The 24,779-nt window shown below is 41.8% G+C and overlaps 1 protein-coding gene across 1 annotated transcript; it reads right to left on the bottom strand.

The window, feature by feature from the left end:
- Positions 1-2,464: 2,464 nt before the first annotated feature.
- On the bottom strand, positions 2,465-13,575 carry AOC1 (amine oxidase copper containing 1). Its single transcript, XM_027841108.1, has 4 exons — positions 11,991-13,575; positions 8,869-9,154; positions 3,418-3,550; positions 2,465-2,748 (listed from the first exon to the last, which is right to left on the bottom strand). Exons 1-4 carry the CDS (start codon positions 13,573-13,575, stop codon positions 2,479-2,481), a joined length of 2,274 nt encoding a protein of 757 aa, XP_027696909.1. The 3' UTR covers positions 2,465-2,478.
- Positions 13,576-24,779: the final 11,204 nt, after the last annotated feature.

Genomic DNA, 24,779 nt, shown 5'->3' with positions numbered 1-24,779 from the left:
AGATGTAAGCAGGAGCCAATATCTGGTAAGACATAGGTTAGTGCAGGCCAGTGACACAGAATATGTTAGATCAGACCAGAAATGGATTGAGGCAGGTGACTTAAGGTTTAGTTGATGTTAATAAGACCTGGAACAGTGAGGTGCAGTCCCTAGTACCCTGGATAGCTCTCGGTAAGTGAAGTCATCTGTCAGTAAGGTCTTCGTCCTGAAACCTAGACTTACTTGGTTGGCTTTAGTTTCTACCTAGATCTCAATTGAAATCAATTCCATACAGGCATTTCCTCCCCCTATGGAGTTGGAAACTTATCCTCATCTACTCTAAGAATATTTGGTCTCTGAGAGAGATGGGAGAGTCATATCTTCTGGCATGACTAGAATCCATATTGTATAATCAATAGATCCATTCTACTAAACCTTCAATTCAGCACTCTAAAAGCATCTTCCACTACTGAATTGTTATTGTTTTCAAGTATATCATGGAATATCAGGCTCCAAGAACCACGCATCTATGGCTACAAGTTTGCTGGCAGCAGGTAATGTCAGGGTTCTGGGCTCTGACTGAGATCCTGGTCCTAAGAAGTGAAAGAGAGGGAGAAAGAGGATTTGGAGGGTGGGGTCTATGATAATGAGGAAGACAAGGAGGGAAAAAAGCCAAGCATGAAGTAGAATTTGTTGTGATCACTTCAACTTAATGTCATCCATATAACCTTTGGAAAGAATGAAAATTGAATTCAGATAGTAGAGTGTCCAGTTAAAGTCATCTACTAAAAGAAAAGATGGAAGAGAAGTCAGGTATCAGAAAGGAAGCTAATAGCTTGGAACAATAAAGCTAGAGATCAATGAGAGATGAGCAGAGAAGTAAGAGGAGGACCTCTAAGGATAAAAGAGAGGAATGTAGAGATATGGTGCCTCTGATACCTGGGGATGGAATTTAGTTTCTCTCACCATGGATTCATAGGTCAGGGAGCCAGCGTTATTTGTTACATAATGTGATAGTTGCTCAGTGAAGGGCAGATGTTTGGTATTTAGGGAAACTACTGGAAGTAAATAATATAGGCAGTGCTAATCTCTAGCTTTGAAAAATAATTAAATGCATAAACCAGTGGTTGAGCAACAGGGGCAAGGAACCATGGATTGAGATGTGAGCACATTTATTTTTGTAATGGAGAGATAGGACAGCCATCTAGGTTGTATAGTGGTCTTGGCTCAGGGTGGGTCTATGTATTTGTGTGCATCTGAAAGGTGGAGGTAATGTGGTATAGAATTGGTTTGTGAATCAGAATGTTGGGCTTCCAGTCATAGGAAACCTGAAGAAAGAGGAGAATATTTGGAATGGCTTCCTTGGAGAGTGATAGTAAATTGGGAGGAATAGAATATTTGCTTTTCTGAAGTGAAGGTCCAGTTGAGATTAGATAACATAAATATATAGTGGACTCAATGATAGAGCTTTATGATTTCCTCCAGTTCTTTTTTTCAGTACGTGAGTAAGAGTGAAATGAGGAAGATTGTAGGAGTAATAAAACGTTGAAAATAGATAGCTAGAAAAGCTCTAGAGGAGTGACTTTGGTGGAGGGGATCACACAGAATAACAGAGGAAGATGGTATTAGGTATCCAACATATTGGGATGTCCCCCATGGGGATGTGCAGTTCTACTTCCTCATCGCTTCTTTCTTTATCTGTGTGTGTGTGTGTGTGTGTGTGTGTGTGTGTGTGTGTGCGGCACCTGGGGTTAAGAGACCTGCCCAGAGTCACATAGTAAGTGTTACTTCCTTTTCCTTTCATTCTTTTTTTCTGTCAGTGCTTGTCCCTACCTTTTCCCCCTAGTTGCTGTGTACTATACAATTAACACAGGAAAGAAACACACACACACACACACACACACCCAAGTATATATTTACTGGTTGGGGGGAAGGTGCTAACTTTGTTGGGGCAGGTAAGTTTAAGTCTATGTTTCAGGTGGGGGCTTCTGTTTAGTCAGAGTCCCTGAAGGGCTGAGGGAGCCCAGTTGTATGGTACAGCTTGGCAGGTGGGGAGAGGTCAGCTTGTCTAAGTGAGAACAAAATGGATGAAGGATCAGAGAGCAAAGAAGATCAGCAAAAAATGCTAAGAGGATTTGAGTGATGATGCAGTCAGAGGAACAGATCAGAGGTAAGAGTGAGTAAAGAAGAGAGTGAGGAGTAAAAAATCCATAATAAGGAGTTTAAGTTTGATAGACACAGGCCAAAAGAATACATTCAGAGTGGGATTGGAGAGTTTTCCTGTGACTACTGTAACCCAGATGAGATTATAATCCTCTCTCTCTCTCTCTTTCTTTCAATTTAGACATTTGGTATGTATTTCTTCTGTGAGCATGTGTGCATGTGCCTCTCCTTTTCTTCCTTCCCTTTTCTTAAAGCAGTACATGAAGCTAGACTCTGATCATGTTTATTGACAAATGTAAGAGGCTTAGGATCCTATGTGAGACATGAGAGACCCCATTACACAGGCCTGTAGGTGCCATTGTATTTGAATGAGGAAGCTTTCCAACAGGCTCCCACATTATCTGGGGCCCAACGCTGGATGTGGTTGGGTCCTTTGGCTTGAGGCCGAACAATGATAGCCTCTCGGGAAGCCAGAGATGGGTCCTCAGAGAAGAAGTTGAAAGGACGGAGCAGGAAGCCCACAGAGTTGCCAGGTGTGGCTGTGTTAGGGATGTCCTCTGAATGTGGGATGTGGAGGAAACCCACTGTTACCCAGGCTACCAGGTCCTGTGGGGAGAAAGGAATGGGAATCAGTTAGGTATATAAGTTGGCAATAAGGAGAGAGCAGGGTACTGGGATCTGGGCAATAGGACATTTCTTGACATAAATTGTTTCAAGAAATATCCCACTAACACCCAGGAATACCTATATTGATACCTAGGCTCAACCTTACACTAAAAGTCAGCCCTATAATGACCTGTGGACCTTATCCATATATCAGGACCAAGAGATATCCTTAACGCATTTCTTCTTCCCAGCTCTGTTTCAGTCCTTTGGCCTGATAATAAAATTGGAATTTCCAAAGTCCTTCAGAGAGACGCAGGATCATAGATGTGGAGCTGAAAAGAGTCTTGGAGTCCATCTGGATTTTTGAACAGATGTGGAAATGGAGGCCCATGCAACCTAAGTGACTTTTCCAAATTCCAATAAGTAGTAAGTCTCTGAGGAAGGATTTGGACTAAGCTCTTCTCAATCCAAAGCAAGAGTACTCTTTCTTCTTGTATGAAGGCCAGACATACTGGTTGGTTGAACTACCCAGAAAGCTTCCCTGAGGAGAGGGAATTGGTTCAAGTTGAGGATATTGGGATAGCATATCAAAGTCGAGGAGTCAGGCCTAAAGGCATGGCTTCTGAAGGATGGATTGAGGGTCAGGCCAGGATGGAATGGGATTTGTACCTCGTTCTCAATCTTCTCATTGTTGCGTAGAAATTCTTCAAAAACCACAGGTGGGTCCCAGGGATCATTCTGGTTGTAGCTGCTGCTGCTAATCAGCTCAGACTCCCGGTATTTGGTCACTGCTAAAGGGTACCTGCAAGCCAGGAGGAAAGTCAGGAAGTTCAGGATGCTGGGGTGGCCTCTAAGCCCTTCCTAGTTAGGGAGGCTGCTGTTAGTGAAGGAGCTCCATGTCCACCCTGAGGCTATGGACCTTTCCCCAATCCCACACCCTTTTCTTCATCTTCATGTAAATGCCTCTCTAATCTCCAGCCTTACCCTCTATCCCACCAACTCCCTAATAGAAATCCTTACTTAGATCTCTTTCTGTTACCTCAACATGTTCAAAAAATGGACTAATCATAGTCCCTTTCCAATCTTAACCTGTCCTTCCTCCTGTATTGATGGCACAACCATTCTCCAAGTTACCTAGACTCAAACCCAGGAGGTTATTTTGGACTTCTCTCCTTCACTTCCCATTGCTAATCAGTTGTCAAGTTCTAGCCAGTCTATCTCTGTAGTATCCCTAACCTCTGTCCTTTCCTTCCCATTCCTAGATCAGGCCCACATTTTATCTTAATGGTGTAATTCCCATCTTGTTATATCTCTTCCATTTAGTACGTGGAATTTTCAGAACTCTTTGAAAAATGGAAGGGTCCAGATTTTGTTATATTTTTCACTTTTTGTTTTGGTCTTGGCTTTATTTTTTTTTTTAATAAAGCTATACCAAATGTTTAAATTAAACTGAATGCAAAAAAACTTCCCAAACAAACCAAAACAACAAAACCAAAAGATATTTCAATTGCCTCGTGGTTGTTTTCTCTGACTTTTGTCTCTTTTTACTTCAATTTTATGCTTTCTACCACTGACAGAGTCAAATCAGCAAGCACTTATTAAATACTTACTGTGTGCGTGAGTTGCTATGCTAAGTGCTGGGGATACAAATACCAGCAAAAAGACTGTCTCTGGGGACAGCTGGATGGCGCAGTGGATAGAGCACCGGCCCTGGATTCAGGAGGACCTGAGTTCAAATCCGGCCTCAGACACACAACACTTACTAGCTGTGTGACCCTGGGCAAGTCACTTAACCCCATTGCCTAGCCCCCCCCCCCAAAAGAAAAAAAGACAAAAAAAGACTGTCTCTGCCTTCAAGAAGCTTATATTTTAATGGAGATGACAACCATAAAAGGAAGCTGAAAAAGGTAAGGTGGAGAGGGGAGAAAGTACCCAGTTGGGGGCTTGGCAGAGAAAGAAGTTTGGAGAGTCAGGAGCAGAGCTGAGGGAGAGGAGTGAAGTAGTGAACTTGGTTGGCCTGGGCACTTGGTTCTGTCAATTACAAAGAACTCATGATGGAAAATACTACCCATATCCAAAGAAAGAACTGATGGACTTACTCTAAATGCAGATCAAAGCATACTATTTTTACTTTCTTTATTTTTTTTTGGTGTTTTTTCCTCCCTTTTGGTCTGTTTCTTCTTTCACAATTGTGACTAATATGGAAATATGTTTTACATACATGCACATATATAACCTATATCAGATTTCTTATCATTTTAGGAAGAGGGGAGGGGAGGCAAGGAGGGAGGAAAATCTGGAGTTTAAAATTTTGTAAAAATGAATGCTACTTGACACTGACAATTTTACAGTACAGTTAAACTGGCCTTCCTACTATTGCTCATAAACAGTACTCCATCTCCACCTCTAGGCCTTTGCACAGGTTATCTCCCATGCTAGGAATGGGCTCTTTCCTGACTTCTTTCTGCCTCCTAGAATCCATAGCTTCCTTCAAAGTTCAGTTCAAATGTTACCTTCCCCATAAAGACTTTCCTAATCCCCTCAATGGCTGTCTAATAACAGAAATAAAAAATAATAGCTAACATTTAGATAGCGCCTTCTATGTGCCAGACACTGTACTAGGTGCTTTATAAATATTATCTCATTTGATCCTCATAACAACCCTGGAGGTGGGGGCTATTATTACCTCAATTTTACAATTGAGGAAATTGAGGCAAACAGTAGTTAAGGACTTGATCAGGGTTATACAGCTAGTAAATATCTGAGGCTAGATTTGAACTCAGATTTTCCTAACTCTAGGTCCAGCCTTCATTGCACTTCATTACTTAGTTGCCTTCCATTCCCCTCATGCCAATGATCAGTAAAATGAGAAAGTTGATCATGGTCTACCTACAGAAACAAACCCAGGAACCATATGAACACAATTACAAAACACTTTTCACACAAATTAAGTCAAATCTAAATAACTGGAAAAATATCAATTGGTCATGGGTAGGCTGAGCTAATATAATAAAAATGACAATTCTACCTAAGCTAATTTACTTATTCAGTGCCATACCAATCAAACTACCAAAAATTATTTTATAGAGTTAGAAAAAATAATAACAAGATTCATGTGGAAGAACAAAAGGCCCAGAATATCAAGGGAACTAATGAAAAGAAATGCAGGGGAAGGTGGCCTAGCCATTCCAGATCTTAAATTGTGTTATAAAGCAGCAATCATCAAAACTACTTGATACGGGCTAAGAAATAGAATGGTGGATCAGTTAAATAGGTTAGGTATGCAAGACACAGTAGTCAATGACTATAGTAATCCACTATTTGATAAATCCAAAGATCCCAGCTTCTGAGACTCACTATTTGACAAAAACTGCTGGGAAAACTGGAAAAGAGTATGGCAGAAACTAGGCATAGACCAAAATCTCACACCATATACCAAAATAAAGTCAAAATGGGTTCATGATTTAGATATAAAGGCTGATAATTTAAGCAAACAGGGAGAGCAAGGAATAGTTTACCTGTCAGATTTATGGAGAACAGAAGAATTCATGACCAAACAGGAGATGGAGAACATTACGAAATACAAAATGGATAATTCTGATTACATTAAATTGAAAAGTTTTTGCACAAACAAAGCCAATGCAACCAAGATTAGGAGGGAAGTAGAAAACTGGGAAAGAATTTTTACAACCAGTGTTTCTGATAAGCGCCTCATTTCTAAAATATATAGAGAATTAAGTCAAATTTATAAGAATACAAGTCATTCCCCAAATGATAAATGGTCAAAGGATATTAACAGGCAGTTCTCAGATGAAGAAATTAAAGCCGTCTATAGTCTTATGAAAAAATGCTCTAAATCATTATTGATTAGAGAAATGCAAATCAAAACAACTCTGAGGTACCACCTCACATTTATCAGATTGGCCAACATGACAAAACAGGAAAATGTTAAATGTTGGAGAAGATGTGGGAAAATTGGAACACTAATGTATTGTTGTGGAGTTGTGAAGTGATCCAACCATTTTGGAGAGCAATTTGGAACTATGCCCAAAGGGCTATAAAAATGTGCATATCCTTTGACCCGGCAATAGCACTTCTAGGGCTGTATCCCAAAGAGATCACAGAAATGGGTAAAGGACCCACATGTACAAAAATATTTATGGCAGTTCTTTTTGTGGTAGCAAAGAATTGGGAACTGAGGGGATGCCCATCAATTGGGGAATGGCTGAACAAGTTGTGGTATATGAATGTAATGGAATACTATTGTGCTATAAGAAATGATGAGTAGGTAGACTTCAGAAAAACCTGGAAAGACTTGTATGAACTGATGCTGAGTGAAGTGAGCAGAAGCAGGAGAATATTGTACACAGTAGCAGCCACATTGTGTGATGACTAATGTTGATAGACTTAGCTCTTCTCAGCCATGCAAGGATCTAAGACATCTCCAAAGGTGTCATGATGGAAAATGCTATCCACATCCAAAGAAAGAACTATGGAGTTTTAATGCAGATCAAAGCATACTATTTGCTATTTTTTTTTCTTCTGTTGAGTTTTGTTTCCTCTTTCTGGTGGTTCCTCCTATTGGTTCTAATTCTTCCTTACAATACCACTAATGTGAAAATATATTTAATAGGAATGTATATGTATAGCCTATATCAGATTGTGTGCTCTCTTGGGGAAGGAGGGGGGAGAGAGGGGGAGAAAAATTTAAAACTCAAAAGCTTGTGGAAGTGGTTGTTGATAAGTCAAAATAAATTAATAAAAAACTTAAAAAAAAGAAAGCTGGTCTTGAAGTCAAGAAGACCGAATAATAAGTCCTATTTCTGAACATACAGGTTGTGTGACCCTGGGCAGGTCACCTGACCTCTTGATGTACTCTCAAGATACTCTAAGAAGATAAACTGAAGAGAATATGCTGACTAGCATTGGTAGGGGGAGTTTTCTCACCAGGAAATTCTTTACACCAATGAAATGACAGGTCCAGTCCCTACCCTTATATATATTGCCTTTCTCCCTCCTCCAAATATCATGTCCTTGAGTGCAGGAATTTTCATTTTTCAGTCCCCCAGCAGTGCCTGACACACAGAAGGAGCTTAGTAAATGCTTGCTGAGTGATTGACAGACAGTTCTACATCAAGGTTTCTGTATATTGTGGGTCAGTATAAAAAATTAAATGGGAATTTTTTGGGGACTTTGTGGAAGCCACAGATGACATGTGAAAGCCAGCAGATGACAGAAAAAGTTTAGAAACTCAGAAATGCATGAAGTATATGTATTGTAGAGTATCAACCTAAATTTTACAATAAGGTATTGTAAAAGAAAAAGAAAAAATTCAGACTTCTCTGGTACAAAGGGAGGGTCAAAATTTTTTATGTGGATTTTCCAGATTGTGCATCCCTAAACGCCTATGATGGAGAAGGGATAACCATACCTTTTGCTTTTGCCAGACTGGACTGTTCACTGTTTTCTGAACTCTTTCCACACTTTGTTGCCTCTGTGAATTTGCTTATAATGTTACTTATTCTTTGAATGTGCTTCCTACCATCTTGGACTATTGAAATGTTGCTTGTTCCTCAAGGTTCAATTTTCTTTATAAAGCTTTCTGGGATCCTCCTCTGTTAGGAGTGATCTCTCCTTCCTCAGGCTTGTCACAGAACTTTTCATCCCCCCCCCCCCCACACACACTTATCAGATTACATTTTGTATTAATAGCATTTGTGCATATCTCTTCTCCCTTAGTAGACTACATGCTCCTTGAGGGCAGGGACAATATCTTATTTATCTTTGTAACTCCCTCAGAGCTTAGCACAATGACTTGCACACAGTAGGCGCTTTACCAATGTGTATTGAACTGAATTAAGTTAAAGCAGGAATTCTTAACATTTTTGTGTGTCATGGAGCCCCTTGGGTAGTCCAGTGAAGCAAACTCCTTCTTAGAATAATATTTTAAATACATAAAATAAAATACATAGTCTTACAAAGGCAACCAATTATAATGAAAGATGTAATTTTTTTCCCATTCAAGTTCATGAATTCCCTGAAATCTATCCACAGACCCAGGATAAAAATTCCCAAGTAATTCTCTTCCATTACCAGCATGCTCTGGGATCCTTCCCTTACCTGGCCCAAGTGACTGCTTGTTCTTCTTGCCAGCCGGGAGGGAGCACTTGGTCAGCCATGGAATGGATTTGTATCCGGTAGCTACGACTATGACCCCAGGGGTTCTTCTTGGGGCTGGTGAACAGCAGGAACTTGGGTAGCTTCCGGCCAAAGCGGAAGGCTGCTTGGCGTTCCCGGTGGTGCGATATTCTTTCCAGAACTGGCTGCACCATGTAGTGCCCTGGGCTCCAGGGGTTGGTAATGTTCTCTAGCTTTATCCCCATTGTCTCAAAGCCATTCTTGGTGCCTGTGTGGTGTGAAAGGAAAATAAGGAGGAATTGGAAGTGCCAATTGGTCTCACTAAAGTGCAACATACTACAAATCCTACTTAGTGACAGAAAGATCAGGGTACAAATCCTTCTTCAAAGAAAGAAGAAAGTCAATCAACTACTCTATGCCACAGTTTTCTCATCTGTAGAATGAGAGGGGCCAGACTTGACGTTTTTAAAGCGGTGGCCTGCTGGAGCTGGACCATTGTTAAAATTTCAGTGTGAGCACTTATACCTCAGATTATCAGCAAAAACTATGAATCAGGGCTTGGTTTATTATATTGCTGATTGTCTACCTTTAAGTGATGGAGAAAATGTCAATAGTGCTGATCAAACTTAAAAGTGTGTCCTTGGCAATTTTTTCTCCCCTCAGAGGTTAAACATTTACCAGCATAACCCTGCCTTTTAGGTCCTTTCCACTTAATCTATGATCTCATTCACAATTCATACAACCAGCTTGCCTGAGCATTTACTTTGTCCAGAAGCCACTCTTGGGGGCTGTGAGATTGGAGTAGAGAAGGAATAGAAACCACGCTCTTTACGCTAACAACTTATGTGTGACAATTGCCCCCATCCAAGTTACATGCTACTTCAGACACTTACTAGCTATGTGACCTTGGACAAACCATTTAATCTTTGTTTCCTCCAGCTTCCTCTTCTGTAAAATGGGAATAATTATAACACCTACTTCCCAGGGTTGCTGCAAGGATCAAATGAGAGAATATTTGTAAAGCAGTTAGCACAGTGCCTGGCACATAGTAGATGCTATACAAAAGATAGTTATCCTCCTCCTCTTCCTCCTCATCACCGTCATTATCATCTGTACGCACCAAGATTAGGTAATCAGTTTGATTTTCACAGAATAAGGACTGGGTAGTTTTTATAACTTGGTATTCATGAACTTGCACCCAGTTTGCCTACCTTGGCATTCCTACTCTATTTTAGGTTAGCCTTAGGCCTAATCTCAATGCTGTCCTCAAGCTTTTAGTGTAGAACTCTACCCCTCTTGGCTTACCTGGCTCTATTCCAGGAGACACTAAACTAAAATGTAGGAGTCTGGGCTGGACTGGGCTGGGCAGGGCAGCTCTTTAAAGATTCTCAGCTAGAGTGATTCTGCTGTTATTCTGGCCAACTGCCCCACGTGGTTCACCTCAAGGCATTGAGATTGCTATAAAAACCATGCTCTTTTTGCTGCAGTTGTCTGAGTTGCTCTGGGGCAAAGGAATCAGATTATGACTCCGTCTTTCCATTGCGCTTAAGATGGCATAAGGTTTTTTGCTTACTCGAGACCAAAGAGGATAATGAAGCTGCCTACATGTGAAGTCTCCATCTGGAAATGATTCTGTTTCTATGCCATGTAATTCAACAAGAACACTGAACTTTGAGTCGGGAGGCCTGAGTTCGAATCCTAACTCTGATGCTTATGAGCTAAACTACCCTTGGGAGTCACTGAACCTCAGTCCCATCATCTCTAAAATCAGGATACATTATTCTATGGAATCCCCAGGATTCACCAGACAATCAAAGTGGTTCATGACACACACACACAAATTGTTAAGAACTCCTGCTCTAATTCAATTCAGTTCAGCAAACGTGGGTAAAGCACCTACTATGTGCAAGGCATTTCGCTAAGCTCTGAGGGAGTTACAAAGATAAATAAGAGAGTCCCTGCCCTAAAGGACCATACGATTTACTAGAGAAGAAAATAAATGCACAAATGTTATAATACAAAATGCAATATAATAATTACATGGATAAAAAGACAGTATGTTATAAGGGATAGTAGGCTGGTCTTGGATACAGGAAGTCCTGGGTTCAAATCTGTCTCTGACACAGGGACTGTTTTTGCCTTTCTTTGTATCTCCAGTGCTTAGTACAGTGCCTAGCACATGTGTTCAGTAATTTTTCAGTTATGGAATCATGAAATTTTAGTCATTCTTCATGACCTCATTTGAGGTTTTCTTGGCAAAGATACTGGAGTGGTTTGCCATTTCTTCCTCCAGATCATTTTTTTTAAATGAGGAAACTGAGGCAAATAGGATTAAGTGACTTGCCCAGGATCACATAGCTAGTGTCTGAGGTAAAATTTGAACTCAGGTTCTCCTGACTCCAGACCTGGCACTGCACTGCCTAGCTACCCAATGCCTAACACACAGTAAGTACTTAATAAATCCTTACTGATTTGGCGTGACTTGACATACTAGCTGTCTGACCGTGGGAGAGTCACTTAACCTTTCCTCGTCCCAGGCAATTCTGTACACTATAAGCTAAAGAGAATTTGCTGATCTTCATCACTGGAGGAAGTTGCCATCCTAGGGAACTCTCCACAACCAAAAGATTACCTGTTCAGATAAAACAGTCCCCTTGAAAAACTCCTAAACTACCCCTTTCACAGAATTGTGGAGAGAAGAGCACTTTGTAAACTGGAAAGTAGGATGAAAAGAGTGAGACATAGTAACAATAATGATGATGGCTGTAACATGCACTCTGGATCACAGTATACTAAGTTCCGTCATATTCTCTCCGGCTACAGTGTATGTGACCAAAGAGCATGCTGGACGATTCTATAGCATATTGTTCTTTCTCATTCTATCTGTCATTCAGGCAGATTAGCCATATTTGTAGCTTTGTAACTTCTGACTTTGCCATCTGGTTGGCCAGTCTTGGCCAAACAGGTTGAATGCCACATTCAAGGCTATTATGGGAGCTTTTAAGAGAGCCCACCATTGCTCTTTCCTTCTTACCGGGGCTAGATCGACTATAGGAGGAATGTCTAGTTGCCCTTTAGCATTAGTTTGGACCCCAAAGTCCTACCTGCTACATCCAAGTCAACACGGTAGTGTACTAAATGGGTGTGCATGTTGCCCAGCAGATGAGTATGGAGGCGGGTTCCATGGCGCAGCCCTTCAGGTGTGAAGAAGGTGGCATAGACATACCCTGTAGCATGCATCTTGACCTCCATCACCCCATTGTGGTGGAAGACGAAGTCCCATATGTAGTCATAGTTGTAGACGGTTGAGGTCGTCCGAAGAACCAGCACATAGTCCTCGAGTCCCGCATAGAAGTTGAAGCCGCCACTGAAGTTGGAGTCGAAATGGCGTCGGAGGGGCATCTCTGTGGGCATCTCAAATATGCAGAGGGCATTGGGATAGTGGGTGGGGGCATCGGAATCATAGAAGTGGTGGGCATCCAGGAAGGTGGCTGTCTTGGGGCAATCTATGCCAGGTGCCAGCTCATGAGTAACACTACCCAGGCCCCAGCCTCCATCTATATATCTAGTTTGCATACTGGCAGGTGTGTGGCCCCCGTATAGGGCCACTGCTTCCTGCACACTCACCTCATAGGCAACATGCTCACCCCCAAAACGCAGGTTCAGAATCTGTAGCCCAGTGGAGGTACGCAATCGAAAGGCAAAGCTCCACCCTCCATATAGCACGGCATTGCCCTCCAACTGGTAGCGTGGACCCTGGGGCTCAACAAGGTGGGGACCAGACATAGCAGTGGGAGTAGGGAAGACACCTCGGGGCTGGTAGGAGGAAAAGAGGGGCTGTTCCTCTGTACCCCCTCCCATCTCTCCCTTAGGAGGGAGGTCTTCAAGGATCACCACATCAACCTTCCCTTCCTCATACTTCTCTGCCAAGTCTTTTGTGCTCTCATAGAATTTCCCATTGTACCAGACTCGTTCAACCTGCCATTCTTGGGGATCTGAGCTCTCATGGTTCAAAAGGAGCTCCAACCCTGTGGGGTGCAAGAAGTAGCCTTCTACAAAGCGCTGCATAACAAACCAAGAGCGGCGCTGGCCAGAGGCCAAACCTCTGGGGGCCACGTCAGTGAAGGTCAGACAGTGGTCAGTGCAACTAGGGAGCCAGAAGCTTTTGGTATCCTGGAGAAAATGAGATAAGGGTTTGATGGCATACATTAAGGTATGGTACAGAAGATTATATTCAACAGATGAAATGGGTCTTGATCCCCAGGAAAGATTATGCCCAGGTCTGGGGGGCAGCACTCTCATGTAAGTAGGCCAAGGCAGGGGTCCCACTGCAAACTCAGTGATGTTGGGATGTTCCTGGGCTCCAAAGAAAATGACAGCTCGAGCCTCTCGCAGAGGACGATTTCCTCCTTCGTCCAAAAATTTCAACACCTGGTGCTTTTTGGGCATCAGCATTTCAATGAGGAATATAGAATTCTTGGCCATAATACCAGCCTTAGAGGATGCTAGCTTCAGATCTTTTTTGTCCCAGAGGAAGCTCTGCACAACCCGTAGCTCTTCTGGACTCAGGTCTGCAAATACAGTTGCCTTGCTCCTCAAATTCCAGGGGGAGTGTTCCGCCATTGCCACTGTCAGAAACAGCAGCAACCCTCCAAGCAACCAGGCAAAGCCTGGGGGCCCTTGTGCCATTGTTCTGAAACATAACAGGGCAGTCAAAATGAGTATGCTATGGGAAAGAATTAATTTCTATCAAGTCCCATCATCAGAATATCATATTATCTGCCCTAGCCATGCCTTGCAAAGCTGACAATGTCACTCCCCACCCTTAGTATAGCTCCCAATGCTAGCCTTCTATTGAATCATAAGTGTTAGGGTTGGAAGGGATCTCAGGGAGCTGTCCAACCTCCTTATTTTACAAATGAAGAAACTGAGGCCTAGATAGGGGAAGTGACTTGCTGAAGGCCACATGAGTATTACTTAGTAGAGGTGGAATTAGAATTTGTCTTCTCAAATTGTGAAGTGATCCAACCATTTTGGAGAGCAATTTGGAACTATGCCCAAAGGGCTATAAAAATGTGCATACCCTTTGACCCGGCAATAGCACTTCTAGGGCTATATCCCAAAGAGATCATACAAATGGGAAAAGGACCCACATGTACAAAAATATTTATAGCAGCTCTTTTTGTGGTGGCTAAGAATTGGAAATTGAGAGGATGCCCATCAATTAGGGAATGGCTGAGCAAGTTGTGGTATATGAATGTAATGGAATACTATTGTGCTATAAGAAATGATGAACAGGCTGACTTCAGAAAAACCTGGAAAGACTTGTATGGTCTGATGCTCAGTGGAGTGAGCAGAACCAGGAGAATGTTGTACACAGTAGTAGCCACATTGTGTGATGGCTAATGTTGATAGACTTAGCCCTTCTCAGCAATGCGAAGATCTAAAACATCTCCAAAGGCCTCGTGATGGAAAATGCTATCCACATCCAAAGAAAGAACTATGGAGTTTGAATGCAGATCAAAGGATACTGGTTGCCATTTTTTTTCTTCTGTTGAGTTTTGTTTCCTCTTTCTGGTGATTCCTCCTATTGGTTCTAATTCTTACTTACAACATCACTAATGTGAAAATATGTTTAATAGGAATGTATATGTATAAACTGTATCAAATTGTTCACTGTCTTGAGGAGGATGGTGGGGAGGGAGGGGGAGAAAAATTTTAAACTCGAAAACATATGGATTATTGATAAATCAAAATAAATTAATTAAAAAAAGAATTTGTCTCCTCATTTCTAGCATAGAACCCTGATCATTTTGTGCTGCCATGGCCTCTGTCTCTGACCACACCTTTACCCAGCTTCAATTTCCCTCTCCTCCCTTTCCTTGCCATTCAATGGCTCCATCACCAGGTCCTAATGATTGTTCTTCTACAAGGTTTTCCTAGTTTAGCCTCTATTTTCCATTTCTATAGCCTCTCTATCAGTGTAAGACCTCATCTCTCCTCACCCGGATTACTGAACAAGCCTTCTAGCTGATGTTACTGCTTCTAGTGTTCCCACAGTACCATACCATTACAAGAAAAATACCCCTTACATATCATTCAATCATACTATTCACTTATAGAAAGCTTCACCGATGCTGATTCCTTACTGCCCATTGGTCTTGCCCAAAATTTCTCAAGAGAATTTTTGATATCCTTTATCAATAATTCTTCTCATCCTCAACTCTAAAAAAAGGGGAGTCAGTAGAAAGCTGGTCTCAAATTCTAGTGATATTTAACTTCACTTGGCCTCAGTTCCCTCATCTCTAAAATGGGAACAACAACACCTTTAGTGACAATGGGTGGTAGTTGCAGAGAACAGATTTAGATTCCATATAAGGGGAACTTCCCCCCCTCAAACTTCCTAGTGTTTGGAGTCATCCAAAAGAGAGCTGGGAGGCCTCAGGAGGCAGTGGGTAAGACCTTAGTGGGGTGGTCTTTGACTAAAAGCCGGATGCCAGTTGTCACGGATGCGGAGAGGCTTCTTGTTCAGGTACATATTGGATGAGCTGGTCTCAGAGGTCCCCTGCAATGCTGAGATTCTGTGATAGGTCTCATGGGATTGTTGTGAGGATTAAATGAGAGAATGTATATAAAGGACTCTCCAAACTAAAAGGCCTCTATAAATGCCAGCTATTAGGGACAGGATTAGGGAGCGTTTGGAGGGATCAAACATTTGTACAGCATCTACTTATGTGCTAGACGCTATGCTAAGCACTTAGTAAATACTATCTTATTTGATCCTCACAACAACCCTGGGAGATGGGTGCTATTATTGTCCTCATTTTACAGTTGAGGTAACTGAGGTGTACAGAGGTTAAGTAACTTGCCCAGGGTCACACAGCTACTAATGTCATAGAATACATTCCAACTCAGGTCTTCCTGACTCCAGGCTTGGTGCTCTATCCACTGCTCTACCAGCTGCCCCTAATAGGGAATAGGAACTGGATCTGTGATTTTTCACTGGCATAAGGGATTCCTGGCTGGAGAAACTCCCTCTGCTCATGCAGGCTGGCACCTGCTCAGCAACATATGATCTTAAGGAGTTGCTCAGAGAATTGAGAGGTTAAGGTAGAGAGGGCAGAGTAGGTAGACAGCTAGATTCACAGTTAGGAAGATCTGAGTTCAAGTCCTGCAGATGACACCTACTGACTGTGTTACCTTGGGCAGGCGACTTTGTCATTCAGTGCTCCAGCCAACTCTCACAGACTCAGTGATCTACCGCATTGGTTGAGGGAGTTTCTTCACTGGGCATTCCCAATACGAGTGAAATCATAGGTCTGGTCCTCTATTCCTCCTCTCCCCCAAAGTATTGTTACTGATCCTCATATAAAGAGGTCTTACACTTCTAAACAATTAGCTTTAAAATTATGCACATACATACATATATAACATTTTATAATATATACATACACAAATGAGCTTTGAGAGAACCTAGTCCTCACTCCACCTGGGTTCCACTGCTCTTGATTCCCCATTTCAGAATGTTTGGGTAGTGGCTGACCCAGAAGAGTGTCTCCCTTTTTGTAGATGGAGAGGTGCGAAGGAATCACAAGGGACCAATACCTGAGAATATTAACCTAGGTCCTCCTAACCCCCATGCCAACGGAGACCTAGGCCTTGGCTATTACTTCTGGAAAAGTCATAGTTTCTGAAAGAGGACCCTCAGAATGATAGAAGCATCATAAATGGGAGGTGGGTGTTGTTGAAATAGTATTATTAGTCATGTATACTTTAGATACATTATGGATTAAACAGATATGGATTTTGTGGTTTGGTCTGGGAATCTCATCGTCATTTATAACATTGCTCCCACATGGGAATTCCTTCAAAGTTGCTAACATCCTATTCATAAGTAAACTTCTGGAAGGTGAAGAAAGGACAATCATTTCAGCTGTGCTTTCTGCCAAGCTAGCATGGGCATTCTAGTGAACAAAATTTCTTTGATGCTGCTTTAATCTAGGCCTCTGGGGCCCAATGCTTCTCCTTTCTCTTTCCAATTTGGGGCTATGGGGAGGGGAGTTTTCCTATTACTTGTCCAAGTGGCTCCTACGACATCAGCTGGAACTCCCAAGGACTTGCAGGATTTGGTGGGCTTTGGAATCCACTCTGGTGGGATCGAGCAAAAGTGGAATAAAGAGCTGGTTGGTATATGAATTCCAGGATAGAAGGAGGAAGGTGATACCTCGCTCTTTCACTGAAGATCAGCTGAGTATCATTTCTGCTGTCCCTTAAATCCTTCCCCCAAACATCTTTATATTTTTTTTTTCCTTTTTGGTGAAGCAATCAGGGTGAAGTGACTTGCCCGGGGTCACCCAGCTAGTAAATACATCTTTATACTTTCTTAAAGGACCACAAAGAGAGGAATTAGGAAGGTTTAAGAGAACATAGTCATGAATAGATTTGGTAGGCAGTGGTGGGGGGAGAAAGAAGAAGAGGAGAAATGTCTGCCCTATCTTCTCTGTACCTGACCTAGTTCTCTGACCTGACCAACTGAATGCTCCTTGAACCTGATGTCTGCCACCTAACTCTGTCCACTCTCTCCCACTCCCCCAGAACACCTCTCTGCTCTGTAGCTCAGATGAATTATGCAAGTAGGGCAAGAATGAGTGTACAATATGGAAAACAGAGCATTTAGAAATCAAGAAAATAATAGGACAACTTGAAATGGGACTCCCTCAACTCCCAACTCCATAGTCCTCTGATGTCTAGGATAGTCTAACTCTTCTCCCTGCTAAGTGAAATCAGTCCTGATTTGGGGGTGATTCTCCTGCTTCTTTCCATACTCCCTGCATCCTAAGCAGGCAGATATCTTGTTTCCTCATGCTATTCCATTCCTATCCCTCTGGACACAGATGAGGGAACCTCTGTGATTTGCTGAGCCTTTTAGTTCCCTCTAATTTTTCTTCTGGTCCTCCATTCCTCCTCTGGTCCCGCAGCTCCCCTAGCTCCATTTACCACCCCCTTCCCCCTTGGTCCTTCCTCTCACCTTCAACCTCATCAGTTTCTTCTGAATAGTGACCCTGGTGCCCCATTAAAACATACCTGTGTACTCTGCTCAGGTACTCTGCTTTTGAATCAGCTGCTGTTACTGACAATCTTTGTATCCGAGTGCTTGATCCTTGCCTGTACCCTCACCCCTACTCCAAGAAATATAACTTTACAGGACCCCGCCCAGGGAAGGAAGGACAGGGTGAGGCAAGGGGCCAAGTTGGGTACATGTGGCTCAAGAGGTAGCAAGGTCTACAAAGGTTACAGGATGAGGAAGTAAGAGGGATCACTTGTCCCACACTGTCCCCTGGCACTTATTCCTGGCCCCTCACCCAGAAAACTTCTATCTACCCTGCCTTTGAGAACTTCTCTCCCTTCACCACTTCCAATAGCCAGCCCTTTCTCTCCAACAGATATATCTGTGCTCATCTTCCTGTATTGTAGTTGCTGCCCTGCCTGATGGATCCTTGTCACCCACCTTTCTACAGCTGTAGCCCCCAAATCTAAGAGTCATTCTTTCGTTTCCCTGTTCTGTCATAGAGTTGTCCCATGTCCCATGTCATAGAGTTGTACTGAAGCATTTGGAGGCTTTTAGAGACTGGAGTAACTGTAGACATTTACTGAGGAATCTTTTTTTTGGGGGGGGAGTTTTTTTTAATTAATTAATTTATTTGCTTTTAGTTTTCAACATTCACTTCCACAAGATTTTGAGTTCCAAATTTTCTCCCCATCTCTCCCCTTCCCAGACCCCAAGATGGCATGTATTCTGAATACCCATTTCCCAAATCTGCCCTCCCTTCTATCACATTCCCCCTTCTCTTATCCCTTTCCCCTTCTATTTTCCTGTAGGGCAGTATAGATTTCTATACCCCATTGCCTGTATATCTTATTTCTCAGTTGCATGTGAAAACTATTTTTAACATTCATTTTTAAAACTTTGATTTCCAAATTCTCTCCCTTCCTCCCTCCCCACCCACCCTCATTGAGATAGCAAGCAATTCAACATAGGTTATACATGTGTAGTCATGCAAAACACTTCCTTAATAGTCTTGTTGTGAAAGACTAACTATATTTCCCTCCATCCTATTTTGCCCCATATTTATTCTATTTTCTCATTTGACCCTGTCTCTCCTCAAAAGTGTTTGCTTCTGATTACCCCCTCCCCCAATATGCCCTTCCTTCTATCATCCCCCTCCTCTCTTATTCCCTTTCCCCTTATTTTCCTGTAGGGTAAGATAGATTTCCATACCCAATTGAGTATGTATGTTATTCCCACCTTATGCCAAATCCAATGAGAGTTAGGTTCACTCATTCCTTCTCACCTCCCCCCTCTTCCCCTCCACTGTAAAAGCTTTTTCTTGCCTCTTTTATGTGAGATAATTACCCCATTCTACCTCTCCCTTTCTCCTTCTCCCAGTACAATCCTCTCTCACCCCTTAATTTTATTTTTTAGTTATCATCCCTTCACATTCAACTTGTCCTGTGCCCTCTGTCTCTATATGTATTCCCTCCAACTACCCTAATATTGAGAAAGGTCTCATGAGTTACAAATATCATCTTTCCATGTCGGAATGTAAACAGTTCAACTTTAATAAGTCCCTTATGATTTCTCTTTCCTGTTTACCTTTTCATGCCTTTCTTGACTCACATATTTGAAAGTTAAATTTTCTATTCAGCTCTAGTCTTTTCATCAAGAATGCTTGAAAGTCTATTTCATTGAATGTCCATTTCCCCCCCTGAAGGATTATACTCAGCTTTGCTGGGTAGATGATTCTTGGTTTTAATCCTAGTTCGTTTGACCTCTGGAATATCATATTCCAGCTTGCTGATCCCTTAATGTAGAAGGTGCTAAATCTTATGTAATCCTGATTGTGTTTCCACAATAACTTGGGTTGTTTGTTTCTGGTTGCTTGCAATATTTTCTTTTCTTTTTTTTTCTTTTTTTTGGCTAGGCAATGGGGTTAAGTGACTTGCCCAGGGTCACACAGATAGTAAATGTTATGTGTCTAAGGCTGGATTTGAACTCAGGTCCTCCTGAATCCAGGGACAGTGCTCCTTCCACTGCACCACCTAGATGCCTCTGCTTGCAATATTTTCTCCTTGAGCTGGGAATTCTGGAATTTGGCTATAATATTCCTAGGAGTTTTCCTTTTCAGATCTCTTTCAGGAGGTGATTGGTGGATTCTTTCCATTTCTATTTTACCCTCTGGTTCTAGAATATCAGGGCAGTTTTCCTTGATAATTTGTTTTGTTTTGTTTTGCTTTTTAAGTAATTGGGGTTAAGTGACTTGACCAGGGTCACACAGCAAGTAAGTGTCAAATGTTTGGTCTGAGGCTGGATTTGAACTCATGTCCTCCTGACTCCAGGACCAGTGCTCTATCCACTGTGTCACCTAGCTGCCCCAATAATTTCTTGAAAGATGATGTCTAGGCTCTTTTCTTGATAATGGCTTTCAGGAAGTCCAATAATTTTTAAATGATCTCTCCTAGATCTATTTTCTAGGTCAGTTGTTTTTCCAATGAGATACTTCACATTGTCTTCTATTTTTTCATTCTTTTGGTTTTGTTTTATAATTTCTTGATTTCTCATAAAGTCATTAGCTTCCATTTGCTCCATTCTAATTTTTAAGGAATTATTTTCTTCAGTGTGCTTTTTTCCCCCATTTGGCCAGTTTTGCTTTTTAATACATTCTTCTCCTCATTGGCTTTTTGGACTTCTTTTGCCATTTGGGTTAGGCTATTTTTTAAAGTGTTATTTTCTTCAGCATTTTTTTGGGCGGGGGTCTCCTTTAGTAAACTGTTGACTCGTTTTTCATGATTTTCTTGTAACACTCTCATTTCTCTTTCCAATTTTTCCTCTACTTCTCTTACTTGATTTTCAAAATCCTTTTTGAGCTATTCTGTGGCCTGAGACCAATTAATATTTTTCTTGGAGGCTTTGGAGGTAGGAGCTTTCACTTCGTTGTCTTCTTCTGGTTGCATGTTTTGATCTTCTTTGTCACCGAAGTAAACTTCTATAGTCTGAGTTTTTTTCACTGCCTGCTCATGTTCCCAGCCAGTTACTTGACTTTTAAACTCTTCATTAAGGTAGAACTCTGCTTCCAGTGTGAAGGGTGGACTGTTCCAAGCTTTAGGGGTTTTGGGCAGCTGTTTTCAGAGATACTTCTAGGGATCTGTAAATTTTCAGTTCTTCCAAGGTGGTGTGATCAAAGGAGAGGTGTTTACTCTTTTCCTGGCCTATACTCTCATCTATGAGTGGCCACAAGTACTCTTTTCTGCCTAAGAATTGTGAAGAGGATTCACTCTCCACAATGCCATAAGCTCTGCCTTGTCAGTGCTCCTCCTTGCCCCAGGACCACCACCTAGCACTGCTACCCAGCTCCAAGCATGAGCAAAGCAAGAGAATCCTGCCTTAGTGCCAGCAAAGAGATCCTTACAATCCCCCTCTGATCAGCTGCTTGATCCCCCCACCATCTGTGGGCCAAGAACTCCAGAAGCAACTGCTGCCACTGTGGTCACCACCCTGGAGCTGCACTAGGGCCAGGACTGGACCATGCTCCTTTCTCACCTAGGTGCAACAGACCTTTCCCACTGACCTTCTAGGTTGTCTTTGGCACTTGTGGGTTGAGAAATCTGGAAACTATCACAGTTGTCCGTGATTCAGTCTCCTGAGGCTGCTCCAACTTTGCTGGGGCCTGTCTTTACCTGCACTGCCCACACTGAACTATGCTTCTCTCCCAGCCCCACACAACAGACCTTTCCCATCAACCATCCAGGTTGTCTTGGGCTGGAAATTTGTTTCACTCTGTCTTTTTGTGAGTTCTGCTGCTCTAGAATTTGTTTAGAATAATTTTTTGGTATTTGGAGGGGTTTGAGGGAGAGCTCAAGCAAATCACTGCTTTTACTCCACCATCTTGGCTCTGCCCCCTTTACTAAGCAATCTTGACTAAGGTGAACACATCATCATCATTGTTATCATCATTCAAATTTGTATCAGAGTTATAAGATCTCAGTGGTGGAAGGGATATCAGAGGCACTTTAATCTAAACTATACCTGCATAAGAATGCCCTCTACAACTTCTACAACCAGCCAAGTACAAATTCTAGAAGATCCATGCTAAGAAGGCTTTCAGTATAGCTCTAATGATGGACTCATCACTTTTTCAAAGACCAACCCAGATAAATTCAAAGGAGCTCATCACCAGGTTGGCTCAACAGGAGTGGTAACTTTTTTGGTCACAGAAACCCTCAAACAGCTTCTAATTCATGGAGACTTTTGGCTAGCTGCCAAGTGGTCATCTTGCCTTTGCTTGAAGATCTTTAGTGTGGGAGATCCTCTGATCCTCTGATGTAGTCACACAGAATGTCAGTGACACTCTGACACACAAACCTCTTTTGGATCCCTCCAATTGTGAGGAACTTTTCCCCTAATATCAGAGGTAGCTAGATGGCACAGTGGTTAGAGTAATAGGCCTGAATTCAGAAAGAGTTGGGTTCAAATCCAACCTTGGACACTTCCTAGCAGTATGTCTTTGGGAAAGTCACTTAATCTCTGTTTACATCAGTTTTTTCAACTGTAAAATGGAGATAATAATAGCACCTACCTCCCAGTTGTCATGAGGATCAAATGCGATATTTGTAAAGCATTTGGCACAGAGCCTGGAACATAATAGGCACTTAATAAATGCTTGTTTGATTTCCATTGTGCCTAATTTTTCCTTCTGGACCCATGCAAAACAAGACTAATTCCTTCTCCACATGGTAGTCCTTTAGGCAGCTTTATAGTTCAATTTACAAAGTTCTTTCTTCATAATAAACCCTGGAGTGAGAAATGGAAGTCTTATCCCCATTTGCAGATTAGGAAATTAAGACAGAGAGAAGTTCAATGACTTGCTCAAGATCCCTCCAATACAATAAAATTGCTACTACTAATACCACCACCACACCACTACTATCACAACCACCACTGGCTAGGATTTATATATAGTACTTTATGGTAGCAAAATGGTTTACAAATGTTAACTCATTTCACCCTCACAGCAACCCTGTGAGGTAGGTACTATTACTAACTCCATTTTACAGATGAAGAAACTAAGGCACAGAGAGTGTAAGTGACTTGTCCAGGGACACACAGCTAGTAAGGGAATGAGGTAGGATTGACTCTGAGTCAACTCACTCTATTCACTGTGTCACCTAGCTGCCTAGGTGTACCTGTGGTCTTTATAATGTGGAGTCACCCTCACTATAGATATAGATAGAAAAATAATAAATAATTCTACGATCAAAATATTTACACTATTGAGCCAATCCAGTGATGAGCTCCTGTGAATTTAACTAGGTTGGTCCTTGAAAAAGCATCCATCATTAGACCCATACTGAAAGCTTTCTTAGCATGGATCTGCTAGAGTTTGTACTCTATTGACTTAGTCTTTCAGAATCCAGGTCAATTTCATGCCTAAGTAAGGTATTGGAGTAAAAATTCAGTAGAGGCTCAAAATGATATGGTTAGTAAATTTTACAACCAAACCCCAAACTGAGGTCTTCTGACTCCATGACACACAGGGCTTTTTCCATTACACTATAATGCTTTTCTACAAATAGATGCAAATAGAAACAGAGAGAGACTCAAAGGAAATCAGAGACCAAGACATCAAGACAAAAGAAGGATGAATAAATTCATGAGAAGACATTTATGAAGTGTTTACTATGGGTCAGATTCCATATAGAAGCATGCATGTAAAGATCTGAGAGATAGCTATAGAATCTCTAAGTTGAAAGAAGGTATAGATTTGCCCTTGGAACAAGATGAGGGTTTCAGAGAAGCCTCATCTCGCATCTGTGGCACCCTGACAGGCTCAGACAGGTAGGATCTTGTGATGAGGGAGTTGGACAGGTTGGTAGGAATGAGGACACAGAACCTAGCACAAAGAATGAAGTAAAAGGAAGGGAGAAGAATAGATCTTTGTGGAGGGAGAGGGAATAGTAATTTTTAGGTGAATATAGCAGAGTCAACTGTCTGTAGTATTGGTTGGTTTTCTGGCCTCAAACTCCTTTGGTGCTCATAATTGGGCTGCTTAACTCCTCCTGCCCCCCAACAAATCATAGAACATAAATAAGAGTTTTATAACTGAAAGATACCTTAGGAATTATCTAGACTTCCCTCCTCATTTTATGGATGAGAAAATTGTCTTGGCTCTACCCCAGCACTCATTTAAGCATGACCGAAAGGTCCATTACTTAAGCAACCCAATATCAAGTAGGGTTTGGCTTTCACCTTACATTCCAGCCTTAGTAACCGGCCCTTTTCCTTATTCATTGTGAGCAAATTTTGCTTTGTACCTCTGTTTCTGTATCTGCAATACATGTCAGGGTACCCTGTCTAGTCTTTTGATGAGGTTTATTACTGAGTTAAGTTTGCTCAGACTTCTAAGAAACTAATAGTTACTGAAGCAATTACTTTTTGAACCAGAGTTCTGAGACAGTTGTTTCTAGTTTTGAATGTGACAAGCTGCAGTACACTGGGAAAATACAGACATCAGAACTGTTGTATGATTTTGAGAAAAAATATGATTTATCTGATTATAGACATAAGATGAAAATTTAATTACTAACCCTAGGCTAAGGTGGGGTTGTTGCAGGGAATTTGACCTCATAAAGATAAGAGAGAGCAAGGTGAAAGTACATATTTCAGAACTGTTTCATCTAAGTTTGAAGTTGGAAGTGATGAACACTAAATTTTCTGTTGGGGGGCAAGTCTAACTGAACAGAGGAATTGACTAGAAACAGAGAATCAGAGAAATTGCTCAGTGGTTCAACTAGTTTGTTTGAGATTTCAGTTTCAGTGAGGTGTTAGTCAAACAAAG

The sequence above is a fragment of the Vombatus ursinus genome, unplaced genomic scaffold (genome assembly GCF_900497805.2).
Source record: "Vombatus ursinus unplaced genomic scaffold, bare-nosed wombat genome assembly UNPS02014852.1, whole genome shotgun sequence".
Lineage (NCBI taxonomy): Eukaryota > Metazoa > Chordata > Mammalia > Diprotodontia > Vombatidae > Vombatus > Vombatus ursinus.
The sequence above is the reverse complement of the archived record's forward strand: the minus strand, read 5'-3'. Positions and strand labels throughout refer to the sequence as shown.